This window comes from Cynocephalus volans, chromosome 4, assembly GCF_027409185.1.
Source record: "Cynocephalus volans isolate mCynVol1 chromosome 4, mCynVol1.pri, whole genome shotgun sequence".
Lineage (NCBI taxonomy): Eukaryota > Metazoa > Chordata > Mammalia > Dermoptera > Cynocephalidae > Cynocephalus > Cynocephalus volans.
The window spans coordinates 156,978,150-157,002,896 of NC_084463.1; the positions used below are offsets into that span (position 1 = coordinate 156,978,150).

The 24,747-nt window shown below is 60.2% G+C and overlaps 1 protein-coding gene across 1 annotated transcript in view; it reads left to right on the forward strand.

Annotated features, from left to right (window-relative positions):
- Positions 1 to 1,667: 1,667 nt before the first annotated feature.
- MYRF (myelin regulatory factor) overlaps positions 1,668 to 24,747 on the forward strand; it is a 28,597-nt gene continuing 5,517 nt past the window's right edge. The window contains exons 1-18 of the mRNA XM_063095539.1: positions 1,668 to 1,686; positions 11,385 to 11,472; positions 11,684 to 11,947; positions 14,297 to 14,358; positions 15,289 to 15,559; positions 16,558 to 16,808; positions 16,887 to 17,010; positions 18,726 to 18,921; positions 20,141 to 20,217; positions 20,408 to 20,518; positions 20,934 to 21,024; positions 21,423 to 21,623; positions 21,885 to 21,996; positions 22,531 to 22,640; positions 23,378 to 23,538; positions 23,612 to 23,684; positions 23,967 to 24,058; positions 24,342 to 24,410. Of these exons, the coding sequence (XP_062951609.1) occupies positions 1,668 to 1,686; positions 11,385 to 11,472; positions 11,684 to 11,947; positions 14,297 to 14,358; positions 15,289 to 15,559; positions 16,558 to 16,808; positions 16,887 to 17,010; positions 18,726 to 18,921; positions 20,141 to 20,217; positions 20,408 to 20,518; positions 20,934 to 21,024; positions 21,423 to 21,623; positions 21,885 to 21,996; positions 22,531 to 22,640; positions 23,378 to 23,538; positions 23,612 to 23,684; positions 23,967 to 24,058; positions 24,342 to 24,410 (2,372 nt within the window). The remainder of the gene's footprint in view (positions 1,687 to 11,384; positions 11,473 to 11,683; positions 11,948 to 14,296; positions 14,359 to 15,288; positions 15,560 to 16,557; positions 16,809 to 16,886; positions 17,011 to 18,725; positions 18,922 to 20,140; positions 20,218 to 20,407; positions 20,519 to 20,933; positions 21,025 to 21,422; positions 21,624 to 21,884; positions 21,997 to 22,530; positions 22,641 to 23,377; positions 23,539 to 23,611; positions 23,685 to 23,966; positions 24,059 to 24,341; positions 24,411 to 24,747) is intronic.

Here is a 24,747-nt window from a genome sequence, read left to right on the forward strand (position 1 = left end):
ATGCGATGTGGGAGAGGGAGGGAGAGATGCAGGCTGACGTCTCCCAGCCCACTCTGCTTCTCAGACCTCACTGGAACATCTAGGCAGACTCTCTGGCCCCTTTTGTGCTCCTCTCTACCAACTTGGGGAGCCCAGCCCCTGCACCTACCCTCTCCCCAGTCCCTGAGCCCACATATAGCTCCTCCCTGCATTCAGAACCTTCCGTTACTGTGAACCTGCTCCTGGGGCACCTGTGCTGGGGCTGTCGGGCCCGCAACACCAGGAATCGGGGTCCAAGTTTCAAGCCCAGTGCTCAGATCCCTTTGAAGTCCCGTGGTGGGGGGGCGGTGGAGAGGAAGGCCTTTCTCTGCCTCAGTTTCTCTCTCTCTGTGGCTTGGGGGCAGATACCTTTGTCCACTCCTGGTTGCTGAGCAGCCCAGGAAAGGGTATCCCCAAGCTCCAGGCCTTCCCACTTCAGGATTCTGGACCGCCTGAGCAGACCCAGGCTGTAAGAAACTAGGCTCGGACTAGATTAAATGGTTGATCCTGAGACAGCTGGGCCATTTGAGGGTCCCAGGCAGCCCCCCATCGTTCCTATCATTCATTCTCCCCAGGCACTATTCATCCTTTAGGAGCTTTTGAGGGGCCTTATGGGGGTTGTAGCCCCCAGGGAGGAAGGGAAGAGATGCTATTCTTTGCCTGGGGGTTACTGTTTGTGGGTGCCCTGGGCCTGTTAGGTATCTGAATGACCCATGGGCCAGGCCTCCTTAATTCCTGAACATATCCCCACGCCTGCTGCCCAGGACCCTGGGCCCTGGGCAGAGGATGGGCCTAGCTGTCCTGGGCTCCCTGTCTCCTGAGCCAAACCTTCCCTCCTGGCTGAGGTGGGGGGGCGGGGGCTGACGCCACGGCTCAGCCATGCGGCCTGGTGGGAGGGAGGCTGCGCTGCTCCCTCCAGAGAGATAAGAGGAGACTCAAGAATGTCTGTGGGGAGCAGGGGTGGGTGTGGGGCCGCCTGCCCAGGAGGGCCAGGCTGGAGAAGTGCTCCCAGAGCCTGAGATGGGGGTGGAGGGGTGGGCGCTGGGGCCTGGGGTCTCCTGGGTCGCTGGGGAGGGGAAGGCCTGGCAGGGCATCGGTGGGCGATGTGTGGGAGGGGACAGTATGGGTGTGAGGGGCGCCTGGGATGGCTGGGCCCAGTGTGCTCCTGAGTGTAAGTGTGAAAGCTCGAGGGAGCGGGAAGCTGTGCGCTGCGCCTGTGGATGTATCATTCCTGAGCCCGTGGGAGCAACGCGGGCTCACACTCGGAGCACCTGCGTTCTTATCCTGGTTCTGCTTGGCCTCGGTCTTGCCCTCTGGACAGTGGGTAGAGGGGTCTATGCTTTCGGCTCTGGGCTGGGAGACTGGGAAAGGATTTTGTCAAAGTGGCAGCATCACACTGAGCCCCCTTGCCTGATGTGAAACCCGCCCCGTAGGCACACCAGGCATATGTCCTGGGTCCTGCCCTGTGCGGGTGGTGGGGCTAGGGGCTAAGGCGCTTTGGGCCTCGGGTGGGAGGCCGGGACAGGGCGGCCCCCTCGAGGCTGGTACAGCCGGGCCCCCGTGACCGCCCCGCTAATCCCCTAGAGAGAGGCAACGGCAGCCCAGATCGGCGGGCACAGGGCCTGCAGAGAGGGGACCCGCCGGGCAGGATGCACTGGCTCCCAGCAGGTAACCGGGTTGTGGTGGCAGGTGTACTCGTCACCTGACTGGCTGGGGCCTTGGGCTTCCAGAGCCTGGTCAAGGATAGGTCAGGGGTGCAGGCTAGCACCAAGGCTCTGGCCAGGACCTTAAAGGTTCTGGTGCAGGCTCAGCTACTGAGAGCTGTGTGACCCTGTGCAGAACCCTTGCCCTCTCTGGGCCCCTTTTCCTCACCTGCAAGACAGGAGGAGGTGGCAGAGAAGACTTCCATGATGCCTTCGGCTCTGAGAGGAGCCTCATCTCCCAGCCCCAGGAGGGAGGGACATTTTCGAGTATGAGCCCAGGAGTGGGTGCTTGCTCCTGATTTTAGGGGCACAAAAGCAGGTGGGTGTGAAGAAAGCCTTAAAGACTGCAGGGAACTGGGCTTCCAGCAGGTGCTGGAAAGGCCATGGAGAGTTTGGGGGGCCCACCTTGCTGCTAGAGCCTCACTAGGGCTGGCAGTGGGAGGCCTGGGATCTGGCCCCTTCTGAACCCGATGGGTGGCCTGGGCTGGTGACTTCCTTCTCTGGCCTCATTACCCCTCCAGCGGTAAGTAGGAGCAGAGTAGGAGTAAGGGTTGAACCAGAGCATGGGCTTCAATTGTAATTTTTTTAGCCATCAAAGACAAACTCATGACCTCCTGATAGGGCAGGCAGAGTGGATAAAGGGAAGCTGGACTCCCCACGGCCCCCCAGAGCACCAGGACCCTGGTCTGAAAGCCACCCTTCCCCCTCTCTGGATGGGTGAGGGGTGGGAGATGGCACTGGTTGAGGCTCGAAGGGGAGGGAGCTAGCCAGATTTAAGCCAGAAGCTGACACCCAGCTCCCAGTCTCTCCTCTGCCTCCAGGGCCTTGGGGGAGGGGGAGGGGTCATCTGTCAGGGACGAGCATCTTTGCCTCTGGAGGGCAGGAGGAGGCCCCAGGTGGAGACCACCTGGTGACTTGGTAGAGAGGACCCCACCGGCCGGGAGTCTGGGGCTGAGCTGGAGTGTGTGATGGGGGTGGCACTGTGTCCTGTGTCAGCCTGTCTATCTGTCTGTCTGTGGTGTGCCTAGGGGTTAGGTAGGTGGGAGAGGCAACCAGGTGCAGGGTTTCCCTGCCCCTGACTCCCATGGAGCTGAGGTGTGGTGCTTCCCGAGTCCACCTGGAAACTGTGGAGGACTCCCCGCTGCCAATCCGGGTCCTGAGCCCAGGCAGGAGGGGAGGTGGTAGTGGGGGGTCTGACTCATCCCATGTCCCCAGCACACAGCACAGGGCCAGCCGGCGGTGCTGGGGGAACAGGAAGTGTTCTCAGGGTCAGTGGAGGCAGCAATGACTGTGTGAACAGAGGTGGGGGGGGCGAGGGGTGCACCCAGGAAGCGACTCTTGGGGAGGGCCTGGGGTCAGCGCAGGGGTGAGGAGCAGGCTTCCCTGCCGCTGGCCTCAGGACCCCTCCTGAGTCTGGGAGCTGGACAGAGTGCGCCTGGGGTCTTAGGCAGAGCCAAGGAGGGTGTTTGGGGCAGAATGACCTCCTCCCTGGGGACCCAGCTCCCACTTCCCAACTCCCAAGGGATGACAGGACTGGGGGGCCCTGGTGGCAGAGGCTGCTGGGTAACAGCCCAGTGGGGCTGCTGGTTGGCTGCTGCCCTTGGACTTTGCCCTCCTCGATAAGGAATAGGGAGCAGAAATCATTAACTGAATCATTAACTGGGGGTGGCCCCGCCCTGCCCAGGCAGCCTGCCTTCTCTTGTCACCATCTTCCTTACGGCCTCGCTCCCTCCTCTGGGCCTCAGTTTCCCTCACAAGCTGGAGTGCTGGGGGTGTGTGTGGGACCTCCTGTCCCACCTCAAGATCTCCAGCCCCCACGCCACGGGCGAGGGTAGTTGGGAGGTGGTTGGGGGCAAGGGTGGGGTGACATAATGGTTTTGTGCATTCGCTGGGGTGGGCAGCTGGGGTCTCTTCCTAGCTCTGCTGCTTCCCCACAGTCCTCTTGGGCATATCCCCTGCCCCTCTTTTGGCCTCCATTTTCTCATCTGCAAAATGGGAATATGGTTGTAATACTAGGTAGGGCTACCTCTCCAGGCCTCTGCGGGAATTAGGTAAGATAGTGCCTGTAAAGGGCTCGGTACAGCGCCTGGCCTGGGAAGCCCTCCATGAATGTCAGCCTTTATCCAGATTATCTCCATTCTAATGGGGACAATCAGCAGGTGTTGTGTAGCCCACCTTGAGGATTATTGGTCCACAGGGGAGGTCGATGCCCCCAAGCTTGGGCTGGGACCCCATGGCTGGTGCTGTGTGCTTTGGGAAAGCCCCTCACTCTCTGTGGGCTACTCATTCGAGGGATGAGGGGAAACCGTCATCAGCCTTGTTGAGCACGTTCTGTGAGCACCTGTGCCATGGCACATCCAGGTGGGCCTGCCCCACCCTCCACCTCAGAGATGCGGAACTTGCTCTGGCACGCGATGGGGGTGGGGGGACCTTGACCTTCCTCTGTCTTTGCCTGCTGCACCCAGGCCAGAGCTCTTTGCATATGTTGTCTTCCTGGACTCCTGGGGCGCCAGGGAAGGGTGGGTGGTGTCCCCTCATTTCCAAGAGGGATCACTGAGGCAGAAGGTGATCTGTCAGGCTCACTTGGGGTGGCCGCAGCAGAGCTGGACAGGATCCAGGGTCTCTGTTGGGGACCAGCCTGGAGTGCGCAGGGAAGGGGGCCTCTCCTCCTTGCATGCCGGTGGTCCTGATCCCCAACTGATGGCCATGCTAGGTGGTGTCCGTCCAGCCCCTTGGCCTCTCTTGACCTCAGAGCCCTCACCCAGATGGTCCAGTCATGTGAATGAGTAGTGAGACCCCAAGAGTGCCAAGGTCTAGAATGGGAGGAGGCAGAAGGGCAAAGTAGGGGCTTTGGGTTCAGAGCCTGGACTGTGGACAGGGGGCTCTGGGGCATCCAGTCTTCCCTCTGCCTTCAGGTCACATCAGTGAAGGAAATCCTCCCTCTCAGCCTCTGTCTGTCCTCTGTGGAACTTGGGGAGCCTGCCTCCCTCGGGACCTTCTCTCACTTCCTTCTGTGCTCTCTTCTGTCTCCAAGGTTCTTACTCCTGGCATCTATGGCCTGGGGGGAAGGGAATCCACCCCCACCTCCCACCCTGCTAGCTTGGAGGCAGGGGCTGCCTATTGGGGGCTGAGGGAATGGGGCCTGTGACACTCAGTTCACTCAGGGATCTGGCTCCAGCTGAGGAAGGTCTGCTGGCAGCCTGGGGAGTGGGAGATTGAAGAGAAGAGGATGAGGAAACTCTTCCTGGGTGGGCCCTAACATGTGATGCTGCACCTGCTGGGATGTGTGTGTGGCCTGGGCCTGCCTGGGTCAGTGAGCATTTGTGTGCACGTGTGTCCTGACATACAAGCCTGTCAGGTGTGCTGAGATGGGAACATGCACGGTTGTGCTCGTGCCTCAGGGCCTTTGCACTGGCTGTCCCCACTGCCTGGAACCTTCTAAAATGCTATGGATTTTACTGATCTGTCTTGTCATCTGACTTTGCTCCCTAGAATGTCAGCTCCATGTGTGCAGGGGGTTAGTCTGTTTAGTTTTCTGCTGTATCCCCAATGCCGAGTGCTGTGCCTGACACATAATAGAGGCTCAATAAGTAATTGCCGAAGAATGAAGGAGCACATGTGGAGCATGCCAGTGTGTGCACCTGTATGTGTGTGTGTGCTTGAATAGGGATGCACTGGTACGTGATCACACGCGTGTCAGTGGATACCTGTCTGTGGGTGTGCCCTCACAGACACATGTACATGTAAGAGTGTGCCTGTGGGGGACATGCTAGTGTATAACCTGTGGTGGAGACCTGCCCCACTCCCAGCTGCAGGGTCCCTCCTCTGTGGCCTGCCTGTCCTGGTCCCTGTGGGAGAGGGTCAGGGGCACTGGGTGAGAGCTAATGGGCCTTGTGGAGTCAGGGCTGTGGGCCCCCAGAGCAAAGCAGAGATCCCTGGGAACCAGTGTGGGTTCCCTAAGAAGAGGTCACAGCTGTTGGCTCAGTTCTGTTGGACCTGGCTTGGGAGCATCTTGGGTCTGTGAGTTCAGCCTTGTTTTGACTGAGGACAGGGTGGCAGCCATGTGGAGACTAGGGGAGGACATAGCCATAGCCCAGCGGTGGCTAAATGTCCTGGGTCCCTTGGAAGAGAGGGGTCTCTGTAGGCAGGCTGTGGGGCTCTTCTGCATTTTTGGTAAGAAGTTGGGAGGGAGCAAAGATCATTGTGGCTCAGATTTAAGGGACTAATGGATGATGACTCAAGAGCCACATCTTTGTCAGGTGTGGCTGTTGGGTTCAAGCTAACTGAGAATGTGACTCAGAGATGCAAAGGGTTGCTTGCACAATCAAGAGTCTGACCTGAAGGCATTTTGACAGAGAAGGCTCTGATCACAAGTTGAAGCCTTAAGCAAGGACATCTAGCAGTTATAGATCATATTAATAAAGACAGTCCAGACCAAAGGAGGTGATAGCCCACTGTGCCGTGCTCCAGTGTGATTTGGTTTAGAGCATGTTGTTCAGTCAACATTGGGAGAAAAGCCACAGCACTGGGGCCCTCTGTGACTGGGGTGATTGGGAGGGGCTGCCTGGCCAGGCAGGGAGGCAGTCACAGAAGTCACTGGAGGGCATGGCTGGGCCAAGGCCTGGCGGCTGGACTGTGCCATGCATGTGCAAGAACAACAGCATCGTACTGGTCATGCCTCAGAGGGATTTGGAGAAGGTGTGGAGGCCCCCCGGGAGGCTCTAGAGGCTCCCTGGAGCAGATCTGCAGTAAGGCAGAGAGGCATCAGCAGAGTGGTACAGTCTGGGCAAAGATACGAGGGCAGAAGAGGAGATGGGGTCCCCAGAGAGATGGAAACGGAGCAATTAACATTGGTTCAGGAGCGGCCTCATGGTGGTCACCTCGGTTAAGGCTCATGACCACTCCACTTTGATGAGAAAGAAACCCAGGCTGAGGGAGGTCAGGGCCCTTGCTGAGGGTTGCACAGCACTGTGGTGGGACTCGTCTTTGACCCCAGGGTTCTATGGGGGATGCCAAGGTGGGCAGTCCCCTGACTACCACCATGCTGGCCCCCAGCTACTGCCTGGAGCTAGGACATCCCTCTGATTCAGATGTCTGGGGTGGACACTGAGGGCAGCTGGGTCTTCAAGGGACAGGCTCGGGCCCTGGTGCCCTGTCCACCCCCGGTTCAGATCAACCAGGCCTGGCCAGTATCCTCAGGTCCTGTCCTACTCTGCCCATAGCCACGTGGCTGACGGGATTTCCGCCATGTTTGGGGCATGAATTGACAAGTGTCCCATTGACGGGGCAGGGGAGGGGGTAGGCAAGGCACAAGCCTCCCACTGTGCCGTGTCCCCACCCTCCCCCGTCCCCCAGGACAATGGCCGAGACTCAGCCAGCGGCCACAGCTGGTGGGGGGGACATAAGCACGAGGAGGGGTGGAAGGGAGGGGTCCAGGGTGGGTGGAGGGAGCACCTGGACCCCCACCCGCTCTCATCCTGCACCTGGCTTGGGTCCCCTCGGCTCCTCTCCCGCCCAGCTGGGTGGCCTTAGAGGGAGGTGGAGAGAGGAGGGGAGGGGGCTACGTTCCCACAGCCCAGATCCCAGCCTGCCAGGGAAGGGGCAGCGTCTGGCTCCTGTTCAAGGCAGGTAATAAAGGGACTAATTAATGGGGAGCAGCTAGGAGACATAGCTCAGCAGGGCAGGGGCGGTTCCCGGGGAGACCTTTTTAGCGCTGGACCCTGACCACAGCATGGCCTGGCCTAGATCCCCAGACCCAGCAGGCCTGGTTCCATTCCTCTGCTCGCCACTTTGCTCATTCATCTCATGAACATTTGTTGTATGCCTACTGTGTGCTGGGATACTTATAGTCCAGAAAGACAGAACAGGACAGCGCTCCTAGCCCAGCTTCCACCCCTGTAGGCCATCGGCAGGGTGCCCATCCTTTCTGAGCCTGTTTCCTCACCTGTAAAATGGAGAAAAAGAAAATCGCTGTTACTGGGCAGCAGCCAAAAAAAAAGAGAGAGAGAGAGAGAGAGAAAAAAAGAATCAGTCGGTCAGAGCTCAGTATTATAACACCAAGGTCAAGGGTTCGGATCCCCTTACTAGCCAGCTACAAAAAACCAAAAAAAAAAAAAAAAAATCGGCTATCCTGTACGGTTGTTATGAGAATTAAACATGAACCACGGAAAGTGTGTGGTAGCGGGCAGATGCGCACACCCGCCCAGTGAGGCTTGTGCTAGGCAGGAGAGCCAAGGGCCTGATGAGAGAATAGTATGGGGGCCCCTCAAGAGAACGGGAGAGTCAGAGATGGCCGTTTTGGAGGAATTTACGTTTAAGCTGAAACCTAAGGGGTGAAGAGGAGTCGGCTTTCTCTGGCTGAGGGCACAGCGTGTGCAAAGGCCCTGATGTGTGTGGGGCTGTGTCTATTCCAGGATGGAAAGGAGGCAGGGGCTGGACCATGGAGAGTTTCAGCGAGGTCAACGAGTGCAGGAGAGGAGGCTGTGGGGGCAGGCAGGGGCTGACCATGCCAGGCCTTGCACTGCTGGAGGGCTCTGGGTTTACTTATTTATTTTTATTTATTTATTTATTTTTTAAAGATGACCGGTAAGGGGATCTTTACCCTTCACTTGGTGTTGTCAGCACCACACTCTCCCAAGTGAGCCATGGGCCAGCCCCTGGGGCTCTGGGTTTATCCCAAGCAATGGGAAGTGGTTGAAGGGTTTGAGGAGGAGGTTTGTGACCTCATGGTGCCACTTTCTGATTGTGGGGCCTTGGGCAGTCTCCCCTCCTCTAAGGGGAGGCCTCGAGGATGACAATGAGACATGTGTTCCATGCTTAGCTTCCTGCCTGGTAGGTACCTGTCGTGGGATCCGGTGATGTGCTGGGCTCTTTTAGGAGAAGTCGGGAGGGGCACCATTAAGAGTGTGTCCAGGGAGCCCTGCCCCCTCCTGGGTTCCTGGGGGCTCTGCTCCATCCTTGGGAATCCCTGGGTTCTGGGAAGCCCCCACCTCCACCCCATCCTCCTGGAATGTTTGTTAGGAATCTCCAGTGCTGTTTGTGGGGCATGCTGGGGGCCTCTGCCTGGTGGCTGGACCTTTAGGGCAGGCAGCGTTGGGAGAGGACAAGGCAGGCCTGAGGGCTTCAGGGGAGAAGGAGGTGTGGGCTCAGCGTTCCTCAGGAGGCCCTCCAACCCCCAACCCTCCAACTTCTCCCCCACCCATTGGCCCACCCCCACCCTGCCCCATCAGCTCCCTCCTCCTTTCTCCGTCCGCCCGGCCCCTGGCACGGGAGGGTCCCTCCTCCCCTCAAGCACATCTGGTTCTTGTTAGGGTCTCCCAGGATGCCTCTGCCTGAGGCCCCCCATCCTGGGGGAGGTGGGCAGGAGGATTAGGGGCGATTAGGAGTGCTCCTGGCCAGGGGAGGAGGAGGAGGAGAGGAGGGGGCTGGGCCTGTTATAAATAGCAACAGCACTGACCGCATCAGCCCATCACTCACTGTAGATTCCAAGTTCAGTCTCAAAAACCTGCAGCATCAGCAGCCTGGGTGGGGGTGATGCTCCAGGACGCCCTCCCTCCCCTCCCCCTGTGCTTGATCCTCCCTCAGGCACTTCCAGCCCATCAAGTAGGGCAGCCCAGGTGGGCAGGGAAGGCACAGCAACTACCACCACACCTCCTCCGTTGGAGTCAGGCCCTTGCCCGGGTTTGAATCCTCCTTGCTGAGTTGCCTTGGACACAGACTTGACCTCTCTGAACAGCGGGGCTGGTGATGATAACACCAAGTTTGCGGGGGTGGCTGGGAGGTAAAATGTGTAAAGCTCTTTGAATAGTGCTGGGCCTGGCAGGCACTCAGTCAGTATGAGCCCGTCGCTGTCACCGTCATCACCATTGAGAGAGAAGTACTGGTAAGCACTCAATATGAGCCACTGTCACTGTCACCATTATGGATTGGTAGGATTAGGTGACATACCACACGAGAAGAGCCTGTGGGATGCACATAATAAACTCCTATGATTGTTCATGTACTTGGCTCCAAAAGTGCCTGGCGCATAGTAGGCGCTCAATAAATGGAACTGTGGTTATGAAGGAGGGGTGAGGTGGGGGCCTAAGCAGGGACAGGAGTCACACAGACTGGTCATTCCCAGCTCCAGAAGCTTCTCTTGCCCTGGCCACGCAGGGTCCTGGACCGCCATTGGTGGTGCTTGGTGGGTGTCCCTTGTTCCCAGCTGGGTGAGCTGGGGGTGGGGGTCAGCAGGAGGGCCCTGGCCTGTCGCAGGCAGCGCGTGACTCCTAGGAGGGCTTAGCCGCTCATTAATCACCTAAGCGGGGCTCAGCATTCTTGAAATGCCGGCTGGGGCCAGGGAGGGGCCTGGGCTGGGGGCTCCTAGGGACCCCAGGGCTCTGAGGACAGCTGCGCCATTTGCTGAGCACCCACTATGTGCTGGGCACTTTACAGTCCTTACCTCGTTCCATGCTCACAACTGCACTGTGAAGCATTAGCTGTTCATGTCCCCATTTCACTAATGTGGAGACTGAGGTTCAGAGAGGGTGTGTGACCTGCCCAGGTCACACAGCAGGGAGTGTATGAACCTGGAGTTGTTCCTGGGTCTGTCTGAGCTCTGTTCCCAGGGCTCACCAGGGGAGGGGGCATGAAGTGCAGACCCCAGCCTCAGGCTCCAGAGGTATGTGGGAGGGGTCCTCCTGCCTCAGTGGGGCTGGCCAGCACAGGTCAGCAGTGTGGGTGAGGCTGTCCTCCATTATCGGGGTTGACGCATCTCCCACGTCAGCCCCCTTATCACCCCACCCTCCGCTCCCCCTGCAAGGTGACCCTGGGAGGGGAAAGGCCAGGCCCTCCCCCTCTCCTTCCCTTACGATGCCCAAGAGCACTGGACTCCGTTTCCTGTGAGTCCCTCCCCTTCATGGGGCTGGGGCCAGCAGGGAGGGCCCAGGAGAGGGCGGACGGCAGAGGAGCTGAGCTGACCGCCATCACTCCCCGCTGTGAGGCCAGGGCAAGGCCATACCTCTCTGGGCCTCTGCCCCTTCTGGAAAATGGGAGCTAAGCACCCCGGCCCTGACACATGGGGCGATGGGCATATCCAGTGAGGGTGGGCTGGGCACTGCTGATTCTGATCCCTACTCCCTCCTGCAGCTGAGGCCTGGGGTACAGGAGGCATCCCCAGCCCCATTGGCCCTGGATGTGTGGTCCTGTGTACCCCTAGCTGGGCCATTTGGATCTGACCACTGGAGGACAGGGCCGGACAGTCCATGCTGGGTCCGAACCACTCACCGTTCCCTCCACTCCATAGAGAACCTCATTTGCTCCTCATAAGCCCCACAAGACAGAGGGATGCCCCATTTTACAGACAAGAGGAAAGGACTTGTTCCTGTCACACAACTGGAAAGGGGCATGGTGGGGAGGGGCGGCCTATCTGTCCCCACATGGGCCTCTCCCCTTCTTGGAGACTCCAGGTGACCTCGTGGGCTAGGGAAGGCATTATCAGTGCTTCCTGGAGGGGTGTCAGGTGGTGGTCGGTAAGGGCCCTCCCCTGACAGACAAACAGATGGGGATGAGCTGGGGGGCATGTGTTTTGGGGGGCCCAGCCTGGAAGGGCTGGAGGGCTGGCTAGAGGCCTAGGAGTAGCCAGGGGCCCGACCCCTCCTCTGCTCCTCTCCCCCTCCCACTCAGGCCACGACATCAACGGCGCCCTGGAGCCCTCCAACATAGACACAAGCATCCTGGAGGAATACATCAGCAAGGAGGACGCCTGCGACCTGTGAGTGGCCCTGCGGAGCCCAGCCTGGCCCGGCCCCGGTGTGAAGGCAGGACCCAAGCCGGGGGCTGATGCGGTCCCACCTCTGAAAACTGCTCCCCTGCTGTCCCGCCACGGACTCCTGCCGCCTCCACGGTTCTCTGCAGGGAGGGGCGGCTGCTTCCACATGGGCCTGGGGTCCTGGCTGGGGCTGAGCCTCCTCCCTTCTCCGCAGCTGCTTCCCTGACATCTCTGCTCCAGCCAGTGCGGCCTCCTACCCCCATGGGCAGCCAGCCATCCCCAGCTGCAGCGGGGCCCACCACCTGAGCCCCCCTGGGGGTGGACCCTCCCCAGGGCGCCATGGTCCCCTCCCGCCCCCGAGCTACGGTGCCCCCCTCAACTGCAACAACAACAACGGCATGGGCGCCGCACCCAAGCCCTTCCTGGGGGGTTCCGGGCCCCCCATCAAGGCAGAGCCCAAGGCTCCCTATGCCCCAGGGTGAGTGAGGGCCAGGGGGGCGGGTGGGAGGGTAGGACCCAAGGGCCACAGGCCCTGGAGGTGCTGGCCAAAGGCCTTGCAGTGGGCGGGACCCAGGGTGATAGTGGGGTGAACGAGGGTCAGGTCAGGAGGGACTCGAAGGCTTTGTTCTGAGGAGTGAGCAGCCACTAAGCAGGGGAGTGATGAGGGCTGACATACGTCCTAGAAACATCTCTGAGAGCCATGTGCAGAGTGGACGGGAGGGTGTGAGACTGGAGGCCACGACTGTTTACATTCACAGGGACACCTACACACACGTGCACACACGCAGGGCACCTACATACCCTTCTCCGCACCGGCTCCCGTCCACTCGCTCGTGCATTTAGCTGACGTTTATTATGGCCACGGGAGCTGGCCAATGGCTCAGACGTGGTACCTCAAGTTCCCCTACCCAAGCATGCCTGTGGAGCCAGGAACATACCCTGCCGAGGCCCCTCCTCCCAGCCCCCACCCTCATCTCTGAGGGGTCCACACAGTGCCTCTGACCAAAGGTTCCAGGCGGTCGCCAGCCCAGCCAGACTCCAGGGCAGCCCTCAGGCACATACTCAGTTGGGAAGCAGGGAGCATGGGTCCGCTGGGCTCTGCAGAGGAGCTCGGAGAAAGTTCTGTGTTTGTCAGCCTGGGGCAGGCATGTGGACACTGTTCAGACAGCCTGGCTCCATCTCCTGCACCTTCTGCCTTGGTAACCCTCAGCCTCTGCCAGGGCCTCAGTTTCTTCATCTGTTAAGTGAGCCCCAAACGCTCACCCCTCTAGGTCTTGTGGAAAGTAAGTGAGAGTGAGCTCGGGGAAGGTGCTGGGTGAGTGGCAGCCATGGGCTTGTCAGCAGCGTTCACTGAACTTCCTGGCTGGTGGGGGATGGGACTGGAAGCCAGGCTCAGGTGCCAGGGATGGACCTGTGCTGCAGAAGGAAGACCATCTGCTCGAGGCTGTGAGGCTGTCCCTAAGCCACAGACTGCTGAGGACAGAGGGAAGAGAACTAACATTTAGTCAGCTCCTGTTGAGTGACCGCTACTACATCACATGCCTCTGCTCGCAGGGGACCCAAAAATGGGCCTTGGCTGCTCCTCATGGCAGGATTCTAATGGCGCACTGAGGCTCAGAGAGAGAACGGGGCTTGTCCAGAGCCACATAGGGACCCTGTGGCCAGGGCTGCTCCAGGGAAGGACCCAGGGCCTGGCCTTGTTCTAAGTGATAAATGAGACAGACATATCCCTTCTGCAGTGGGTCCTGCGTCCTGGTTGGGGGGAGAGTTACCAATCAGCGCATCACCAAATAGAGGAATACTGAGAAGCAAGAGGTGGTTATGATAACACAAGGTCCTACGGACCTGGGCATTGGACTGCAGGGACTGGAGGGTGTGAAGAATCTTGACACTCTAGATAAACCCAAGGCCACTGTCAGGGCAGTGCAGGGAGCAGACAGGAAAGCGTAGACGTGAGCTGGACAGGACTGGGTCAGCCTGCCGGGCCTCAGGCTGTGGCACGGAGTAGGTTTGAGTCTCCATCTGTTTTTCTGTGTCATCCTCACAAAACCTGCAGGGTCCACATTCTTGAATCCATTTTATAGATCTGTAAACAAGGCCCTGAAGGGGTGTGAGTGGCTTGTCCAGGGGTGCAGTGGGACTCTGCAGTCAGGCAAGGGCTGTGTCCCGGATGGCTTGGAGACCTTTCTGGCAGCTTCCTGGGCATGGTGGTGGAGGGTTTGTCCAGATGTGGGGACCAGGAATGGCCAAAGAGCTGGATTCCCGCGTGGCCACAGCCTCCCCCTTGCTGGTTCACACAGGACGTGTTGACCTCTTGGGGTTGAATTTATTCTTTTTGTTGAACCACTGATAAAACAAAACCTGCAAGAAAAAAATAAACCCAGGCCTGGCAAAGCTGGCTCACTGCCTAGGCCACACCTGCCTTTGGCAGGGCAGCCCCCTGTGGCCCGCTGGACCTCCCAGGCCCAACCCCCTAAGGCCCCATGTTTCCAGGAAGCAATAGGGCTTCAGTGGGTGCAGGAAGGGAGGGAGTCCTTGAATCCCTGTGCCATCATCAGGGACAGTGGTAACTGGCCCCCAAGTACCCAGTACATCTGAGGGGATCCTGGGCATGAACCCAAAGCCCCCCACCCACAGTTCAGCCCCAGGCCCTGCTAGACACCTCAAGGTGGGTGGTACAGAGAAGTGCCCCTAGGGGTGAGTGTGCGGAGACCTCCTTGCCCCAAGCGTCTTGGGGTCTCTGGGACCATGCCCTGCAGAGAGCTGCTTGTCTTGAAGCCAGGAGGCTCAGCTGCCCCTAACAGCCTCTCTCCTCCGGCTCCCCCAGCACGCTGCCAGACTCTCCCCCAGACTCGGGCTCCGAGGCCTACTCCCCCCAGCAGGTGAATGGTGAGTCCAGCGGGCACCGCCCTCCCCCTCTGGGGTTTGGGCAAGTGGTTGGGGCGGCCTTATCGGGAGGGAGGGCAGGAGGGAGGGGGCCCGCAGCGGCCCAACGGGCCGAGATTATCGCTGGTCAAATACTCCCCGGCGCTGGCTATTGTTTCCCCATGGGCGGGTGGGGAGCCTGGCCCTGCCTCTGAGCAAGTGTCCCTGCCGGTGATGCCACCGCCTGCTGCCTGCGCCATCATGGACGCGCCCTTCGGCGGTAAGTGGACGTCTGCGGAAGGCCGTGGGTGCAACCTGAGTGCAGGCCTCACTGGCTGGCCCACCTCTCCTTGGGGGGTGCTCAGGGGTGCAGCGGCCCCCAGGTGGCCAAGAGCAGGACGACCTGGGCTGCTGGCTCCCTACAGCCCGAAGAAGGGTCAAGAGTTCTGTTTATCTTACCACAAACATCCCTGGAATGCCTCCTGGGGAACAAAGCAAGCTGGGGCCTCCCCCCTCAGGCTGGGGGGCTGGCCCCTGGGAGCCTGGTAGAGGGGCTATTGGAGGGAGGAAGGGCCACTTGGGACTGGACTGGGAGTCTCCAGAATTTCCTTTCTGAGACCCAGAGGAGGAGCAGGCCTGAGAAGAGTTGCGGGGCCGGGGAGGACCTTGAGATCTGGGTCAGCCCAGGGAGCTGGACTGCGCCCGGCCTGGGGGAAGGAGCTGGCCGGCATGGGGTGAAGGGCTGCCTACCCTCGGGACAGGGTCTTGCTTCCCAATGCCACCAGTGGCCACTTGCCCAACCTCATCCCACCTGGGGTGGGTGGGAGGGCAGCCCTCATTTGGGCTTGGCTTGGGAGCCTCACTTGGAAGCGGGAGAGCCTGCCTAGGGGAGAACAGGTGCCCGGGAACCTGAGTAGGGTGGGTCTCTGACGCCCACCCCCATTTCTTCTGCAGACCCCCATCTCCTGCGCACAATAACCCCTGAGACCCTGTGCCACGTGGGAGTGCCCTCCCGCCTGGAGCACGCGCCCCCACCTCCAGCCCACCTGCCAGGCCCCCCGCCGCCCCCACCTCACTACCCTGTCCTGCAGCGGGACCTGTACATGAAGGCTGAACCCCCAATCCCCCCCTATGCCACCATGGGGCAAGGTCTGGTGCCCACCGACCACCACCACACCCAGCAGTCCCAGATGCTACACCAGCTGCTGCAGCAACATGGAGCTGAGTAAGAGCTGGGCAGCCGCTTCCGAGGGGGGATATGGGGTGGGAGATCTGGGCAGCAGCCGGCAGTCCAAAGATGGAGGCAGGGATGGGGATGGACCCGGGAAGGGCAGAGACTCTGCAGGGAAGATGGGGATTGGCACATTTATACATCTGTTCCCAGCAGTTTCCTGGGGGATTTACAGCCATGGCTTATTGCTCACAGCTCTCTTATTTGGTGGGCACAGAGAGGTAAATGGAGGTTGAGAGGGGGAAATGGCTGGCCCAGATCGTGTAGGTAGGAAGGGCAGAGCCAGGACTGAGCCCGGGCTGTACTCTTACCCAGGCACCAGTGACTTTCCAGCTGCTTCACAGAGTCCTCAGGTGTCTGAGGCGACTCTGGACCTGGACCCAAGCTCGCCCCTCTGAATCCAACCTGCACAATTGTCTTTTTATCTATTTATGTATTGAGAATTCATGAAAGATTTAGTTCAAGGAAAGATTTTGCTGTCCAAACACTTTGTAAACTAGAAGAAGCACGGGTGCCATTCAGGCCCCCCCAAACTGCCCCTCACCCCCCAGGAAGCCCCCCTTCCCCAGCCCTTGTGGCCCGGGTCCTCTTTCTAACCATGGAGGGTGCTCTCTGTAGAGTCCCTGCTGTAAACAGTGACACTGATGGTGACACCAGAAGGCAGGGACCAACTCAGTCATTCCACAAATGATGTTGAGCACTCTGTGTGCCCGGCTGGGTATGACGGAGATACAGACAAGTCAGGGGTAGCTCTTGCCCTCCACTAATCCATGGTCAGGAGTGACAACAGAGTATGACAACACTGAGCAGTGGGGGGAGCACAGTGGCCAGGGAGCACCGAGGAGGCGAAGGCCTAGGGCTTCCTGCAGAAGATATCCTCTGGGCTGGACATATCTCACTGAAACAGGGTGGAGAGGGGAAGGGGTGGGCGCTGCCCATTGGGAGGGGCTTGGGGAGAGCCAGTCCCCATGGGGCACACCTCTGTCCCCCAGGCTCCCTGCACACCCCTCCAAGAAGAGGAAGCACTCCGAATCACCCCCCAACACCCTCAATGCCCAGATGCTGAATGGAATGATCAAACAGGAGCCTGGGACCGTGACAGCCCTGCCCCCACACCCCGCTCGAGCCCCGTCCCCACCCTGGCCTCCCCAGGGCCCGCTCTCACCAGGCCCCGGCTCACTTCCCCTCAGCATCGCCCGGGTCCAGACACCGCCTTGGCACCCACCAGGTGCACCATCACCAGGTACATGGCTGGCTAACTCTTTAAGGTAGGGAGTGGGTCCTGGGGCACAGGGCCCACATGGGTATTCCCTCCCCCCAGGTCTCCTGCAGGACAATGACAGCCTCAGTGGCTCCTACCTGGACCCCAACTACCAGTCCATCAAGTGGCAGCCACATCAGCAGAACAAGTGGGCGACACTGTATGATGCCAACTACAAGGAGTTGTGAGTGATCTGGGACACCCCATCTTGGGACACCCCAGCCTGGGACCCCATTGAGGTCGTAGAGCAGGGCCTGGGAGCACACTGGGTACAAGATGGTCCCATTTACAGAAGAGCCAACAGGCTCAGTGTTCCTGACTCCTAGGCCAGCCCCAGGCCTCCCTAAGAAAGTGGTGTCTGCCAGGGACGGGCCAGTGGGAACCAAGGAGCAGTGGGCAGCTGGGTGTTTTCTGGCTCCTCCTCCTCCTCCACCTCCTCCTGCATTCCAGGAAGGTAGCTGGAAGTTGAGTGTAGGCAGGGCCTTCCAGCAGACCCCTCCCTGGAGGGGGAGGGAGGGAGAGGGGTGGGAGAAGGCTGGGTCAGAGGCTGCCCGGCATTCCTAGCTCTCCCTTGACACCCACAGGGATTCAACTTCCCAGGTCCCAGGCCAAGAGCTCTGTGGGGGCCACTCCCCTTGCTTCCCCAGAAGGCCAGTGGCCGGGTGAGAGGGTGACTCCCGTTGGCTCACTTTGGACCTTGCCAGTTATGGGCAAGGTGGCTGGCATGTGGAACTTCATGAGAACAGGGGCCAAGACCAGCCTCCTGGAGTTGGGCGCCCCAGGCTGTGTGAGATTCTTAGCCAGAAGCCCCCAGTGCTCGGGGGTCCATCTGCTGTGGTGGCTGAAGGGTCCCATGAAGACCTGCCAGAGTGGGGGCAGGTCACTGGGGGTTCAGTCCTATGGCCTGGGGAGGAATCCCCTTACTCTCACGACCATACTCCTTGGGTCAACTGTACCACCCCAGGCCACAAGGCCAGGAAGTTGGCAGCTGAGGCCCCCGGGGTGGTCCAGGCAATTCCTGGGTGTGTTGCTAGGTCAAGCAGGGTAGGTGGAGCCCCGGGGGAGAAAGAGGGTGACTCTGGCCTTCCTGTAGATGTTAGCCACATCCAAAGGCCTTTTTCCACAAGTTTGGAAGCATTCTCCCTGACCAACATCCTCCAGGCAGGCACCAGGCATTCCTGTGACCATCAGGGCACTGCTTATGCCTGGGGACCTGGGTAAGGGTGGGGCAAGCCATAGGCCAACAACTTCCCTCTTTACTGCCACCTAGAGGTCCCCCAAAGGGGCCAGACTTGGGACACTATCCCCAGCAACAGATGGGCAAACTGAGGCTGAGTCCAGAAGTGCCCTTCTCCCTACCTATGCAGACAGGGGGAGTCAGAATTAGGGCATTTGGGGGCTTGAGCAAGCCGGTGGGCAGACACTGGGCCTGCGGCAGACCCGGGGCCTGCGGCAGACCCAGCGCCTGGTTCCACCGTTTCCATGGCAACCAGCTGTCAGGCATAGTGAGGCTCTGCAGATGCAATGCCTTTCAGCCCACCTCTGTAAGGGAGGGGGCTTCAGGCAGCCTCTGGGATGGAGCCAAGTGTGGTGAGGGGGTGTCAGGTCCCATCCTCAGGAGTTCCCTCCCGCCTGGTGGGCCTCAAGGGTCTTGCCCCCTTCCCCCATGGCCCTGGCATGTAGAGGAAGGGATAGTGGCTGAGGAGCTGGCAGACCGCACTGGAATCCTCTCGGGGACTCAGTTTCCATTTCTGAGAAGGGGGAGGCAGCCCCATTGGTGGCTTGAGGATCCAGGGGTACAGGCTAGGAAGTTGCTCTGGGACCCAGACGTGTGGGAGGGACTGACAGTGGGGGCCCAGCATGGGGAGCCTTGGGTGAGTGCCCTCACCTGCCCTCCAGACCGATGCTCACCTACCGCGTGGACGCTGACAAGGGCTTCAACTTTTCGGTGGGAGACGATGCCTTCGTGTGCCAGAAGAAGAACCACTTCCAGGTGACGGTGTACATCGGCATGCTGGGCGAGCCCAAGTATGTCAAGACGCCTGAAGGCCTCAAGCCCCTCGACTGCTTCTACCTGAAGCTGCATGGAGTGAAGGCAGGTTTGGGGCTTGGCAAGGAGGGAAGGAGGGCTAGGGAGGCTCTGGGGCATGGGAAGACCCCAAGGTGAAGTGCGTGTGTGTGAGGAAACTCCCCACGGCCACGTCCAGCCCCATCCCCAGCCCTCCGGCTGTTCTCGCTGTGCCCGCCCCTTAAACGTGGGCTGCTCAGCCCTTGCCCTCTTGCTCACTCTTGCTCCCAGGTTTCTTCTCTACTCTGTGACCCCCAAGTTTGCATCCCCAACCAAGACCCTTCTCCTGGCCTCACTAGCAGCTGCTTCAGCTCCAAATCCCAAATAAACTCCCCACAAACATGCCCCTTCCCCTGGGATCCCCTCCCAGGGAATGGGCCCCAGGGTCCTGGTCACCACAGCCGTAAATCTGGGGGTCTGCTTGCCCTCACCTCATCATGCACCTGACCCTGCTATCTCCCCGGAACTTCCCTCCAGCTGGCCCCTCCTCCCCTCCCCTCTGCCTCTCCCTGGCCTGGGCCACCCCCCCTTTTTGTCTGAATGTCCCCAGCAGTTTCCACACTCTGGCCCCCAACTCATGCTCCACCTGAGACACAGGAGGGCACGGCACTCCCCATCTGTCATGGTCCCCGGTGTCCTCCCAGCAAAGCCTTGGCCTATAAGCTGAGCCTACAAGGAGACCCAGCCCTTCACTTCAGCCCTGCTACGTGCTGGGCCCTGCCACGTGCTGGGCCCTGCCTTCCCTGGTGTGGCTCCCTTTGCCTGGGGCGCCCCATTGCACCCCTCCTCTCCTGGCTGGCTCCACTCTGGTGCCCTCCTCAGGGAAACCTGCCTTTAGGCCCACTTCCACTTAGAGGCTACACAGCACAACCACAGTGGGGTTGATCTTGAGCCCGTGAGCTCCCTGGGGGCAAGGCTGGATCTGTCAGCTTCAGTGGCACGCAGGCAAGGCCCAGCCTTGGAGGTGTTACGGGGGCATGGGTGTGGGGAGGATCTGCGGAATGGGCTTGGGCATGAGTGGGTGTGTGTGAGGAGGCTGGTTGAGGTGGGGGGAGCGTGTGTGGGTGGATGGGGGTGCGGCTATGTAGGAGAAGGCACCTGAGTTTGTGTGGAAGTGAGGCTGAGCACAGGGTGCTGCTGTTTCCTCACGCGCTCTAGCTGGGCCAGGCCTGGCTGAGGGGGAAGCAGGGCAGGACCAGGTGGGGAGCCTGGCACTGAGGTGCCACTGGGCTCCATTCCTCCCCAGCTGGAGGCCCTGAACCAGTCCATTAACATCGAGCAGTCGCAGTCAGACCGAAGCAAGCGGCCCTTCAACCCTGTCACGTGAGTTGTCTGACCCAATGGGGGGGGGGCCTGGAAAGGCCCACCCTGGAGCTGACTTGGGAACTGAGGGGGCCAGGCAGGCACCCATAGCGTCCCCCTTCCACACACCCCTGGCCTGGGTGTCCCTCTGCAGCCTGGCCCTTGGCAGTCTCCCCCACTGGCCCCTGAGCACCCTGCCCTTCCTCTGCAGGGTCAATCTGCCCCCTGAGCAGGTCACGAAGGTGACTGTGGGGCGGCTGCACTTCAGTGAGACCACCGCCAACAACATGCGCAAAAAGGGCAAGCCCAACCCTGACCAGAGGTGAGCAGGCTGGACCCCTGGCCCGGGAGCCCTTCCATTTCGAGGAGGAAAGGCGGGAAGACACCACCCCTTGTAGCACGCCAGGCACAGAGTCCCACAGACGGACCCATTTTACAGATGAGGGAACTGAGGTTCAGAGCCATAATTGACTTAAGGATGGGAAGAGCAGAACCTGGCTTCTGGATTAAGAAACTGCTCTAGGGCTTCCTGGCTGTGGCCCTGGGGAATTTCTGCCCCCTAGTGGAAACTCATAGTCTTCCTCTGTAGGATGGGGTATTAGGACCCACTTCCTGGGGGCGAGATGACAGAGTGGGGTAGCCATGTAGATGGTACATCTGGCCAGGGAAGTGTGGCCAGGGGGCAGGGGCAGATGGGGCAGAACTCTGGGTGCCTCTGACATCCCTGTGTGTCCCAGGTACTTCATGCTGGTGGTGGCCCTCCAGGCCCACGCACAGAACCAGAACTACACACTGGCTGCCCAGATCTCTGAGCGCATCATTGTGCGGGTGAGGTCCCCCTCCGCCGGGGGGGTAGAGAGTGTTTCTCCCCAGGGGGAGAAACAGCACTCAGGAGAAATACCAGGATGCTGGCGAGTCAGGAGCCAGAGTGCTGGTCCTGCTGGGCACTGGCTGTGTGGTCTTGTGTGGCAATGGCTGTGTGGCTCCCACCCTCTCTGGGCTGCAGTGTCTCCACAGTAGAGCATGGAGGTGGACAAGACCTGGTAGCCTTCTGGGATCCCACAAGTGACTAAAAGTTGTCACAATGGGCGGGATAGTTTAAGTTAGGCATGGTGGGGTGAGAAGCCCTGGCTGGACCAGGAGGGGTGGCTCTGGGGTTTCCCTTCTTCCTACGGCCCTGCAGAGCTCCTATCCCCCAGGACTGATCCAACCCAAACTTGCGGCAGGCCTCCAATCCGGGCCAGTTTGAGAGCGACAGCGACGTGCTGTGGCAGCGGGCGCAGGTGCCCGACACCGTCTTCCACCACGGCCGGGTGGGCATCAACACAGATCGGCCGGACGAGGCGCTGGTTGTGCACGGCAATGTCAAGGTCATGGGCTCGCTCATGCACCCCTCGGACCTGCGGGCCAAGGAGCACGTGCAGGAGGTGGGAGCAGAAAAGGGCTGGAGACGGGGGTGGGGGAGTCGCGGGGGGCGGGCTTGTTTTGTGGGCAGGGCTCCTGGAGAGGAGGCGGGCCAGATGGAAGGGCGGGGCTGCCGGCGAAGGAGGAGGAGGAGGTAGACCCTGGATCTGGATCCCGCGACCTCGATAGCGGGGTCTCCCCTCAGCACTCCGGCAGCCGTCCTCCTGGCCTCTGGACGGCCGCGGGAGGGCAGGGGTTCAGCCCCGGCCCTGGCTCCCCCGCAGGTGGACACCACGGAGCAGCTGAAGAGGATCTCGCGCATGCGGCTGGTGCACTACAGATACAAACCCGAGTTCGCCGCCAGCGCGGGCATCGAGGCCGCCTCGCCAGAGACGGGTACGTGCCGGTCCCGTGCGGACTGGGGTCCGGGAACCCGGGAACCTCGGGCCTCAGTGGCCCCGCCCCCGCCCTCAGCTGGTCCTGTCCCTGTCCCCTGGAAATCCTGCTAGCAGAAACCCCTCCCCTTTACTCAGGGAACTCCACTCCGGGAATCCCGCCCTCTAAAAAGTCCAGCCCCTCAGCCCCTAGAAGAATCTCGCCTCCCCAGGTACCCGAAACCTCAACCCTTGACACTGGAAATCCGAGAATCCTGGCCCAGGGATTCTTCCTTTGGCCCCCTGGATGAATCCTACCTTCAGCTTCCCAGATTCCTGCCCTCTTCTCCTGGGACTCTTAGAGGAACCCATCCCACCCCAGCCTGGGAACCCCACAGCCCTGGAACTGCGACCCTATGAACATTTGTCTGTGGGAGCTCCCTGCTCCAGGGCTCCTTGGAACCCAGATCTCTAGTCATTCTCCAATCCCACCCCTTGTTACACTGGAGAGCTGTGGACAGCCCCTCCTCACCCACTTTGGCTTGTCCCTCCCCAGGTGTCATTGCCCAGGAGGTGAAGGAGATCCTGCCTGAGGCTGTGAAGGACACAGGAGACGTGGTCTTTGCCAACGGAAAAACCATAGAGAACTTCCTGGTGGTGAACAAGGTCTGCGGGTGGGGGGACTGGAGGGAGCCCAGAGGCAGAGGGGCGGGCCAGCTGAGGTGCACTCATCTCCTCCATAGAGACTGAGGGCACTGCAGAGCAGAGGGCAGGGGCACCCTAGTCTCTGGTGCTGCCTCCAGACCCCCTGTCCCATCCCACAGGGAAGGGGATGAGCGGTCAAGAGCTGGGTGTGTGGGTGAGGATTTGGCCACTGAGGCTGTGTGATCAAGAGCAAGAGGAACCCCGCTGAGGGTCATTCCCTGTATTGTTACTGCGGCAGTTTTAATAGAACTGCCAAGCCATTCTCGTACGGTGAGCTCAAGGCTTAAACCTGTGTTTACTGTGAGGATGATGTTCGTAACTTACCTGGCATGACCTGGGCACCTAGGAGGCATGGCGTATGTTTTCACCTCAGCTGAACAGTAAAGTGCTCAAGGCTGAGATACCATGGTTGTCAGAGGGGGCCGATCAGACAGCTGGAACCTTCAGGCCCGGGGAACCTCTGAAGGACAAAGAGTTGTGACAGGGAGTGGGAAGGGCCTTTCAGGCAGGTGGGATGCCCAGGCAAAGGGGATGCTGCTTGGAGGGAGACACAGGGGGCTGTGGGAGCCGAGGCTGGACTGTAGGAGAGGCTAACCCAGATAGGGAGGCTTCGAGGGCCTCCATGTGGCTCCCTGGTGGCCTGAGGCTCCTGAGGCTGACTGCGCCTGCCCTCAGCATTGGCCCCCTGCCCGTGGCAGGAGCGCATCTTCATGGAGAATGTGGGTGCGGTGAAGGAGCTGTGCAAGCTGACGGACAACCTGGAGACGCGCATAGACGAGCTGGAGCGCTGGAGCCACAAGCTGGCCAAGCTGCGGCGGCTCGACAGCCTCAAGTCCACTGGCAGCTCAGGAGCCTTCAGGTGGGGCCATGGGGTGAGGGAGGGCAAGACCCCCTTCCCAGAGGCACCCCTGACCCTGTCCCTCTTGCTGCAGCCATGCAGGGAGCCAGTTCAGCCGGGCAGGCAGCGTCCCCCACAAGAAGAAGTCCCCCAAGGTAGCTAGCAAGGTAAGGGATGGGAGACAGCTTGGACATGGGGCTTCCCCATCCCTCATGGCCTCCCTTTCCAGCTTGTACTTCTCCAGCCTCACTGACCCTGGGGGCCCTCCCTCCCCTCCCAACCCTGTAGCCCTCCCAGCCCCCAGTTTCTTCTTCCTCTCCCTCTGCCCCACTGGAGGAATGGGTGGGCCTTAGCACTCCCACTTCCAGCAGAGCCCACAGCAGGTAAGGCCTCAGCGTGCGCTCCCTAAGTCTGGCCCTCTTCTGCTTCCCCTTTCCCTGTCGGCTCAGTCATCATCGTCTGTGGTCCCAGACCAGGCCTGTGTCAGCCAGCGCTTCCTGCAGGGAACCATCATCGCCTTGGTGGTGGTCATGGCCTTCAGGTGAGTTGTCCCCTATGCTCTGGGGGTGGCTTACTGGGGAAGTTGAGCTGCCCAGTAGGGTCAGCTGCCCATGGGACCAGGCCTGGGGGAAGAGGAAGACGTGGCTTGGGAGATCAAGGTGGGCTGGCTAGTTCTGTCTCCTCCCCTGGGGGCTGGGGAGACCCATTTGTAGGCATCACCTGGGAGCCCAGCCCCTGAGGCCAAGAACCACAGGCCCTGCCCTAGAGAGAGGGTGCTGGATGGTGGCTCCAGCGCTAACAGTAACCCTTTTCTGTGGCTCCAGCGTGGTGTCCATGTCCACACTGTATGTGCTGAGCCTGCGAACTGAGGAGGACCTGGTAGATACTGATGGGTACGTTGCTGGAGGCCTTGCTGCTGGCCAAGCTGCCAGGCCAAGTGGGGCTTTGGTGGGCAGCCCAGAGTCAGAGGAGCCATGGAGGCCGTTTTCTCTAAAGAGGTTCAACCTCAGGCTCTCAGCCTGCTGGGGGATTGTGGGCATGAGTGCGAGTGTCTCCCTGGAGGGTGACCAGCCAGCTATTCCTGTCTCTGCTGATACTGATATTTGTCTTTGGCCTGCTCAGTGCTCCTCCAGGTAGCTGGGCCTCTGAGAGTCAGGGGGCCATCTGAGGGGCCAGGGTTGGAACAGGGGGTGGGGGAATGAAGGCCAGATTAGGACCTTGGGTGTTGTC